Source organism: Ischnura elegans, chromosome 6 (assembly GCF_921293095.1).
Source record: "Ischnura elegans chromosome 6, ioIscEleg1.1, whole genome shotgun sequence".
Lineage (NCBI taxonomy): Eukaryota > Metazoa > Arthropoda > Insecta > Odonata > Coenagrionidae > Ischnura > Ischnura elegans.
In genome coordinates, this window is record NC_060251.1 from 33,580,452 (window position 1) to 33,591,270 (window position 10,819).

Below are 10,819 nucleotides of genomic sequence, written 5' to 3' on the forward strand. Positions count from 1 at the left end.
TACATAAATGAACTCTAGTAACTAATATAACCTGCATAATTAACTGTTATTTATCAATTGTGAAAAATAATTATCATTTAACTAACCGTAATAACCTACTTATTATGGGTTACCATTACCGACTGAAATTGAAATACCAGGTTACGTGTGGTATTTAAATCATTAGGTAGGTATCACAAAGCTTTTTTTTTTCTTCACCAGCTGCGAGGCGGGACAAGAAATCGTCACATGAAAATTAAATTCGCGGTCGTATATACGCGGACCTAAGCACATAAAAATACTTATATCATAAACGAAGAATGAGGATAATACATGGTCATATAAGGGTATAAAAATATATGTATCACCGACAAAGAATCACGTTAATTGAAGGGGGATCGGAATGGTGGAGTGGCTAGGATTCTGGCCTCCCCCCCACACGGTCTAGGTTCGAATCCCGGCGGTGGCGGAGATTTCTCAGATGCTACCCGATCCCTGTTTGAGTGCCTTGTGGAGGGCACTTCAAGTGCAGCACTCCGCCCGTCGGATGGCACTTTAAGTCTTGGTCCCCTTGGCACCTTTCGTTAAGAGTAGGCTAACGCCGACGCCGGGTTTCTCTTCACCCTTCCCTCTCTACCCTTCATTCATGGTACAAATGAACTTAGCTCTCGGCCGCCTCCTCCAAATACCATACCATACGTTAACTGAATTCATACTGAGGAATTTCGCATCATTAGACGTGTGTAGGTTATTTTAATCAGCATATTTTTCTTCACGATATTTCGTGAAGGAAACGTGATGGAAAGAAGGTTACTCAGGTTACACAAATTCTAAAGGAGAAGGGGGTTTTGCCCATCGGCGCTTGGGGTCAGCGGAAAGCGTGAAATGAGTACCTATGGGTGGGGCAAAGAGGAGTTGGGGATGTGGTCTTCATGTACCCCCAACCACTCCGTGGGAACCCACGAAGTGGGAAGGCAATGGAGGGTGGAGGGGGATGGCTATTGCAACTCTGCATTCTCACGGCTCGAGGCCGGGGAGACGACCAGCTCGTCTCCGGAATGGGCAGGGGAGAGGGAATTTTTGCGCCTATATAAGAATGAAGTCACGCGAACGCGAATGGACTCGTTACAGTGGTGTCTTTGAAGAAGCCAGACTCTCATCTCTTGTATTCGCGTGTGTTGTCCGAGGCAGATCTCAACAATGGGAGTCAAAGGTGTTGGTGGTTCCAGTAGGACGGCGGTTCTGCTGCTGGTGGCTGTCTTCACGACGAGTGGTGTACTGGCAAGGCCTGGATACGTACCAACGGTCGTCGATTATTACGTGTGTAATATTCTATTATTTATAGGTTGTAGCTACAACAACCACGGACTATTTTCAGTGGCGACGGGGACACCCGTTAGTGCGACCAGTGCGATAAAATCTTTCGCGCTACTCTGGGTGTTTGAATCGTTTTAAATTAATCGCAGAGCGGAATAATGCATAAGAGAACCCATACCTTCCTCTCGACCCCGTTTTTTGTGACGGATTAATTCCTTAAAATTTCTGCTGGTTTTCACTGATGGAATGTGGTAGATTTTTTCCCGTATCTCAACTTCTTCATTTTTTCATTAAAAAGTTCATCTCAGTATGTTTAGGGATTTTATTTTTCATATTTGAGAAATAGAGTATTGTTGGAAAAAATTCACTTAATATAATGCGAAAATTTCAAGGTGATGGATTAAGTTTCAAAGAAGTAATACCCCATCAAAAGCGGTAAAATTCAAATGGTCGACAGGGAGGATTGTGTTCTTTTTGCCCTCATTACTTTATCACTGAATGAGCCCCATTATAAGGTTCTGAGGTTACATATGCTTCTTATATGTAAAAAATATTTCTAAACTTTTCATTTAAGGAAATGATTATATTTTTCCTCTTTCTTAAAGGAAAAATAAAAGACAAAAATCGTCGTTTTGGTTGAGTGCATTTCTGAGAGGGATTTTCGCCTTTTTGGTTTATTTTAGTAAGTGGAATAATATAAACATTTCCTTACATAAAAAGTTTAGAATTTTTTTATATATAATAACGTAACTTCAATATTCATTTTTTTCTACACCTCAGGAAAATGCATCAGGAATGAAAACCCGATGCATTATGTCCAAAATATTATAATTGAAACAACCTGTGAAATAGCTACACAAAAATTAAGTACGTATTCATACCATAAGTAGTCTTAGAGTGGGTTTTGTTTGAACAAAAAACCTTTTAAATGATAAAAATACTAATATTTTTCATAGTAAACAATTCCATGGAATTTGTCAATATTTAAATATGCTATACCAAAAACCTCACACGATGTCATGCAATTACCTTATGGAAGTATGTAAATTTGGACAGCTATAAGGATCAATTCTTATTTTTCACATTGGACACCAAAACTTCTACGTGGTTTTACAACGTCATTGATGATTAATTAAAAACCTGAAAGAAAGATGTTAGAAAGACATTTCGCTATGAGAAACATATTTAAATATTATAAATAATTTTGAACTAGAAACATGAAAAATAGTTTCCAGCAATTGAAATACTGGTTATTTGCATTTAGTAGGGATAACCATAGAAGTGAAAGAATCCTTTCTGTGGGAGAGAAAAGCAAAAATGGCCATCTTGCACATTCATCTACAATTTATTCTATAGTTATTAATATCCTGTAATAGAAAAACGAATAGTTTGAAGATTATAAATTTAAACACTGTGGTAAACATTGCTAGATTTTATATAATACAACCAAAAAATATGAAGCACGTCATTATAAAACGAATAAATATGTAGTGAAGAAATGCAGAAGTGCTGAATCATTGAATAAATATTTTGAAAATGATATGACAATTGTGGACATTTGAAATTAGCCAGTAATAACGAAAATATGGATAATGACGACGAAAAAGAAATTAAAGTCTTCTTACGAAATATTATTATCGTCCAGGGAATGACCTGATAAGCGCTAAAGTACTTTCAAGTGATCATTTATGCCTTACTGCATTATCCTGAGCAGCCAAGTTGTCAATGTGAACATCTCTATGATAACTGAGCCCAAACTTTTGATGCTATAATTAGTAAGAATCAACTACTGGCATTTTTAAAAATTTAATTGGTTGATTAATTAATTATCACTTTTCCATTCCACGAAAATTACTTGAAAATTAAAAAAAGCCAATCAATTGCATAATAGTTTTTCCAATAGATACGTCGTCAATCCTATGGTTTAATTTGAAAAAATTGTATCATTGACCTATTGCTGTTCAATACTAGCTTCATACCAACCCAATGTTCCTAAATACCCGGATACTGATTATAATTCGTTATTGAGGCCTGTTTAACCCACCAACTCCATCAAGTGTGATGAACGAATGGAGAATGGTGGATACCATGCGTAAACGATATTTTGGTCCAATTTGTGAAAGGTTAACGAACAATATGCAATATTTTTAGTGTACTTCTGTTGCATATGCGCCAAATAAACCCATAAAGTACATCTTAGTGCTCATATCCATGACTGACTTCGTTATCTGGTTAAATAAAATTTCTGCGACCAGGTAGTCGGCGGTATTATCAATTGATAGCATTATGTAGTTCCTGACCCTGAATCTTTAATTAAGTGTTATCGACCGTTTTAACGCATAGATTTTTATGAGGTGATTCAGTCAAGATTCCGAGTGATCACCGTTGAACGATACAGCTGCGAAGTAATGAAGAAGAAGAAAGTGAACCTGCTATGGTTTCAATCCTTTCCGCATTTCCGATAATAAAACAGCAAAGCAGCAACAACGGCATCAATTTTTCACGAAATTAACAAACGCAGCATGGTTATTAATAATTTTCTTTGAAGTACGTAATTTGGAAACAGTTTTGGATCCTAAAATTATTTTTTCTATGATAATTTCTAAAATCACGAAGAAACATCAGGAATTGAATTCGATCAAAAATATATTTGCTCATCTTACTTCACTAAATAATTCTTTTCCGCTATTTTAGGTTTTTAAACGAATTATTCGGTTGAATTCCATTTCAGCACTTTCTATTTTCTTACCATTTTATTACATGTAATTAAATACCGATTAAAAGATTCCTTGATCCAAGCCAAGGCATTTAACTTCCAAAATTCGGATATACAAGAAATTCGAAAAAATTTCCGATAGATAGACAGCAATTAGGTATAATAATTTAAAAAATCAATGAAGCCTAGCGATATCACCAATATGAGTTTTTAGCGAACGAACGGTCTAACAAAGAAAAGGCAAGGCACCTAATACAACAATTCTTTCATGTAGGCACAATTTTGTGGAACAATTATGAAAACTGCAATATTTGATGGCCGCTTACTTCTTCTAGAGACTTCACTCAGACATTTAATCAGAAGGATATTTTGGATAAATTAGTGTAGAATATACACTACTATGTGGTGAAGAGGACTAGGGAAAAAAATTGGATCCGATATTCCTGCAATATTCTACACTTCGAAAATTGAAATATGCGTTTAGGGTATTTTAAAAAATCATAGATTTGGTAAAATTTAACTTCAAAAACTATTTTTAATGTTGCTGTAAGATATGTTTGTCTCTTTAAAAATGTAATTAAGTGGACCAATTAAGTATTAACCCTTGACGAGATGATGAAGAACACCGTCACCATGTTAATGTACACCGTTTACACAGTCTTCTTCACTCTTTTGACCGTGTAAGCTACACGTTTACGTTTAACCAATGTTCAATGATTTATTGTTCTTTCCGCATAAACAATGAGTAAAACTATATATGATACCACCCAATGGAGCTTCGGCAAGATTTTATACAAATGCTTAAGGGCCATTATGATTAAAAACTTTTGGGCTATGTCGCCGCGTCAATTCTTGGGTGGCCCCAACGTTTCCCGACCGATGCTGGTCGCTTTTTCAAGGGATTGTGAAGAGATGGGAATTAATGATCTTTTATATAGGTATCTGCGTTAGGTGGTGGGGGGAGGGGAGCCGGAGGTTGGGGGAGTGGGTTGCTGCTTGTTTTTTCTTATTACTGGTTGCCAAGTAAGGCTAATTTTCATGCCGGTGTCTCTGTTGAAATTATTCTTATCTTCTTTGGCTATTTCAATGGCTTCTCTGACGAGTCTCTGTTTAAAACCTTTAACTTTGGCGAGGATTTTGACTTCCTTGACGTCGATTATGTGGCCAAGCGCTGCGTGTTCGGCTACCGTGGACTTTGTTGATTGCCCCAGTCGAAACGCTCTCGCGTGCTCTTCTAGGCGTGTTTTGACCAACCTGCCTGTTTCGCCGACGTAGTTCTTCCCGCAGGTCTGGCAAGGAATTTGGTAAACCCCTTCCACTTGTAGTGGAGTTCTATCCTTGACGGTGTTTAGGAGTTGTTTTATCTGTGTGTGAGGCGAGAAGATTGTCCTTATCTGGAAATTTCGTAGCATATTTCCTATCACGTCAGTCGTCCCCTTAAATGTATGGCAGGAAGGCTTTCTTCTGGTCAGCTTAAAGGTCAGCGTTCTACCTTTTTTTGCGCCGATAGTAGGCTACATGGTGTACATATATGACGTGGTGACTCCAATTTTTTTCCCTAGTCCACGTCGCCCCTCGAGGATTTAAGTTTTAGTTTGTCCAAATGCTCGATCCAGAACCTTCCAAACAAAATCTATACGCTCTACCCACATGGCTAAAAAGCAACACGGAAATTAACCAAATATAGCTCCGCAAAGATCATTTCGGGCAGTTTTTGGCAAATCCTTCAGTCCTACTCATTACATGCTTAAATGTTTATTAGGTACTTCCAAAGGATAAAAACCGTTGTTACTTTCAAGGCATATTTTTGCAATAAGTGTGATAAAATAAAATATTCAAATAACTTCAGGCTAACATTTATCAAAATTAAATTTGCGCCATGTAATACAAAATAAGGATGAATAATACAGTGATTCAAGTCAATGTGTAAGGATAAATTCATCCTTAGGATGAGGTGCCTTAAATATCAAAGTGAGCTATATATTATCCGCGGAGATAGATTACATGATGTGAGTCATCTAAAAGCAGTGCTGCATTCGTTTTTCGGAACTGAATTTATTTTCACTAGATAAGAATAGACCTCAATACAAATTGAGCCGACGCAGAAAAAAAAATAATATAAATAATTGTAGTTTAGGATGGCATTCTCCGATAAATTCCCATTTAAATGTACTCTGATAGAAATGAAAATACACAACCTTGCTAACTTTTTTAAGTTACCAAGGTTGTGCATTTTCATTTCAGCATAGATTTTCACAAAGTAAAAGCCAAATCGATTGAAGTACTCGGGTAATTTATTATTGTTTTATAAATAGTTTTTTCTCATCAATTAACAATGAATTATTTATGCCTTATAGTCAAATATTCGGCTATAAGTAGGTGTAAGGTATCTTTCCCGCCACTGAGTGTTCTCTTACGAAACTTAATTTCGTTAATGTCGCAACTTGTGATTCGTTAACCTTTTGTTTGACCTTAACATAAGATGCCTCAGCGTGTATGCCCATATTGTCTGTAGGTATAAATGATTATAAGTAAATATCAGACACCACAGTACCTAATTAGTTAGCACAGCGTGTCAGCACCATATACTTTGAAAATTTAATGATATTCTTGTAGCTGAGGAGATTTTCATTTGACAGATTTTATAGCCAATACTTAACTGAAATAGTGGCTAGTTTAACATGGTATTCGAAATAACTAATATCTATATTTGAGAACGGACAGTTTCGTTCGTAGCATTAATGGCACTTGCACTGGAAACATTGATTAACCTTATGCGATACGCTGCACTTCTTCAAATGAATTAAATACGAGAATAAGTAGTGCTTGAACTTGTTCACGATAGTAAATACCACAACCTATGAAGAGTTCCAATACTACTTTGAAATTCGTGGATTAATCTATTTTTGTTTTAACCCTTAAAATTATATACTTTTACATTTTTGAGTGGCTGTTCCAAATATTATGTGAAATTTAAATGCTACGCGCTACTCGCATGGTTTTAGAACACGCAGTATTATTAGAGTTTAAAATTCATAACTTATAACAGTGAAACCAATCGATACCTCCACTGCACAAACGCTCAACAATCGTCCACCGAATAAAAAACGCTCGCCTTACACTACAAGGGCTACTAATCTGACAAATGAAAACCTCCTCAGCTACAAGAATATCATTAAATTTTCAAAGTGTATGGTGCTGACCCGCTGTGCTAACTAATTAGGTACTGTGGTGTCTGATATTTACTTATAATCATTTATACCTACAGACCATATGGACATACACGCTGAGGAATCGTAAGTTAAGGTCAAACAAAATGTTAACGAATCACAAGTTGCGACATTAACGAAAATCAGTTTCGTAAGAGAACACTCAGTGGCGGGAAGATACCTTGCACCTACTTATAGCCGAATTGGTCTCTTTCACTCTTGTCAGAAGAGAATGCAATATGGTACTTTCTTTCATCAAAGAAAACGAAATGCATTGATTGCGATTCGTTACCCACCATTAGTGTATTCATAATATACAAATTATTTGGTTTAAGAAATCCCAGTTTAGATGAATGCTAATGGTCAATTTTAACCTCATTTGAAAAAGACAAGATTGGCGTCCACGCGATTCCACTCCACGTGACGTCACAGGGACCTATTTTCTATACGAGTAAATAGGAGTTTTACATTGTCTGAGATTACCAACGCATGCATGAGGCACAAATTTCAGGGAAGCATCTCTTAATAATCACCCATTAAAACTACATAAGTTCGGAAAGTTTCCTTCATTTGATAGGGTAATAATAATCCTTATTTAAGCCAAGTACTACCTGCTAGCAGGGTACTCTGCTACCTGCTAGCAGCCTGCGTCGTATTAGCGCTCAAAGCCTCGCCCCAAGGTCACCTCACACGGCTACAGCTGGAACCAGAAATACATCACACGGACTTTTCCCAGCATTCCCACCTAGCCGTCGCATTTTCGCGCGCCTGAAAATTTTCTTATTTCGTTTAATCGCGAAAAATGGATATCGTCACTCAAAAACCTAAGAGCGTGAAATGCATACTCTAGGAGTATTAATCTTTCGATTTAGGCAATAAAAAAATAATAGGAAACCACCCTATTTAAAGTACTAACCTCCATCATTCTCTCTTTTCAGTCACACCCAAAATATAACTTCAACTACGGAGTGAACGACCCGGTCACGGGGGACGTGAAGAGCCAATCAGAGCACAGGGACGGCGACGTGGTCAAGGGCCAGTACAGCCTCGTGGAGCCTGACGGCAGTGTGAGGACTGTGGACTACACGGCCGACCCCATCAACGGATTCAACGCGGTCGTCCGAAAGAGCAACCCCGGATTCCACGATCAGACGGTTCCAGCTTACGTCAAGGCCGTCGTTCCCACGGCCTCCAAGGCCTTTGTGCCTGCAGCAGCGCCTGTTGCCGTGGCGGTGCCAGAGCACAAGTACAACGTGTATCCCATATCCTTAGAGCCCTATTATCCCACCGCGGCCGATCTGGGGATCGGAGCCAAGCACTACGTGGGTGGAAATTACGAGGGGTATGAACCCATATATGTCGATTCCTTCAGTTACCACTGATCTCAAACTAAAGAGTGATGCTCAATGGTTGTCTGCACCACCGTAAAACACAGGACAAATCCCCACCAATTCCCATATTTTTCCCGATGAGAAACTCATATGATCCCCAATATAGTCATCGTATGTCAGCCTTTAAATCACAAAAAAACTCTTTAAAAATACAGCTATCATAGCCTCTTTTTAAAATAAACTTTACTCAAAACCATCACAACATAAGGAATGGCCACAAACCAAAACAAGAAAAAACATTTTTTTGTTCATTTTGTACATTTTCGTGTTCTGTACTTTGTACATTTTCGTGTTCTGGATGCCATTAAGGATGTTGAAAGATATATTCACGAAAGGTAAATAGCTAGCACTAATTTTTCCGTTTGGAAGTGTATAAACGATTCATTTCCTTCCACTGACTCATGCATCACTAACTCAAAAATATAGCCTAAATCTTTCCTCTGATAATAGCCATCGTTAGAAAGCTAGTATATACTCTTCTGTACCATAATCTCTAAGGTATTTATTAATCCTCAAAGTATACTCCTCAGATTAAATCCATATTCTAGGAGCAAGAAAGAAAAACAAATCGTCGTAAAACCATATGCATTGGTTATCCTATACAGAAGTAATCAAAGGATTTGATTGCAAGATGCTATCATGATTGCATTCATAAAATCAACATATTATGCTTTTAACCCCAATTTTTTAGACTTAACTTCTCAGCAGAGTACAAATGTATGTATATCAAAAGTTTTTAGACTTAGGAATTCAAATAGCAGCAATAAACCAAAGACTAAGGATGTAAGTACAATCTGGTATCAACTATCACAAGAAATTGGATATAGTTGCCCTCCGAAGTACACAAACTGACCTTCTTGGCCATGCCAGCTACTGTGATTTACTTTTTTTTGTATCTTTAATTGGCAGGTACGATTGAGGAAACTTGTTTTCCTGCATTTCATTATTCCCTATTCATCATAATAACATTCACCAACCATTTCCTGTTAAGATTTTCCCAGGGTGAGTCTTGACACAAATACTTACGCTTGCTAATTAAGAGCACATGGCATTAAATCAGTAATCATCTGAATAGCCTTGACACATTTCTTCCAACGGGAAATGTTCTCAAAGGTAGCATGCAAAAAAATAAACCTACATAGCAATTTAGACGAATTGAAAAAGATATCACTTCTGAATAATTATATTAGTCATTTGAAGTCTTGTTCTAATTTAATGTTTGCAGCGAAGGGTAGGCTTTTTTCTGTTTTATGGTGGTCAGTGATCATAGAAAATGGTGAGTATAAACGAGTGATACTTAGAAATTTAGGGTTTATGTTCAAGTGCAGCGGTGTGAGAAATACATTAAGGAGAAATTGTGCATATTTGAGACATTCCACCTACGGTAAGATCAATAAATAACCTCTCCCACACTTCAAATACTAAATGAGGATCAATGAAATCAGCAATCCTGAAAGACCCCTACAACCTACTATTTTTGCCGCTATATATCCAAATGCACAGAGAAAAATCGGAAAATATATCATAGAGGAGGGTTATTGCTCTCAAAGTGTCGAAAAATTTATATTTTTATCATGTGCATCGAATATTTTCAGTGTATTTGGAATAAAATTGTCTACTATATGACTCAATAATGAACTCATAAGCTATTTTTTATCTAATTGGCGTTATGGCTCCAGTTCTACTTCTTCTCCAGTAAAAGGTAAGTATAGTATGTTCTACTCATTACTGAACGATATGAATCTAGAAATTTTCGATACACGTATGCACCTATTGAATGTAGAGCAAAATCTATGCACCAAAGCAACGAGATCGTCACTGATAAATGATACAAATATACTAATGTCAGCGAAACTCATGGCAAAGGAAGAAAAATACATATCATAACTGTTTGATGCTATAAATCACTGAATATCGGGTAAGAGAATATATAGAACCCGCAAAAAGTATCTTCTATTTTAGACGATGGATCAAACTAAGAGCTAGGTTACAGAATTCTTTCGTCCTAATTCTATCACCATTCACGTAGTATATTGAAAAAAGCGCCTTAATGAATCCTCAATGATACCGCATGTACTTTTGTTGGAGAAAAGGCCAAAGATTGGACACTCTCAACAAACAACCGATGAATAATCTCAAAATTAAACTAAATTTTTTTTTTTAATCTCCGAAAAAATGTCTGTATTTCTTAAGATAAATTAAGAAAA

General features: G+C 36.9%; 1 protein-coding gene across 1 annotated transcript; it reads left to right on the plus strand.

The window, feature by feature from the left end:
• The first annotated feature begins 1,122 nt into the window (after positions 1 to 1,122).
• On the plus strand, positions 1,123 to 8,833 carry LOC124160302 (larval cuticle protein A3A-like). Its single transcript, XM_046536133.1, has 2 exons — positions 1,123 to 1,299; positions 8,160 to 8,833. The coding sequence occupies exons 1-2, from the start codon at positions 1,180 to 1,182 to the stop codon at positions 8,601 to 8,603; spliced, it is 564 nt and encodes a 187-aa protein (XP_046392089.1). The 5' UTR covers positions 1,123 to 1,179; the 3' UTR covers positions 8,604 to 8,833.
• Positions 8,834 to 10,819: the final 1,986 nt, after the last annotated feature.

Coding starts and splice junctions, on each gene's coding strand:
- LOC124160302 (XM_046536133.1), top strand. CDS start 1,180: ATGGGAGTCAAAGGTGTTGGTGGTTCCAGTAGGACGGCGGTTCTGCTG. Junction 1,300..8,159: donor CAACGGTCGTCGATTATTAC/GTGTGTAATATT, acceptor CTCTCTTTTCAG/TCACACCCAAAATATAACTT.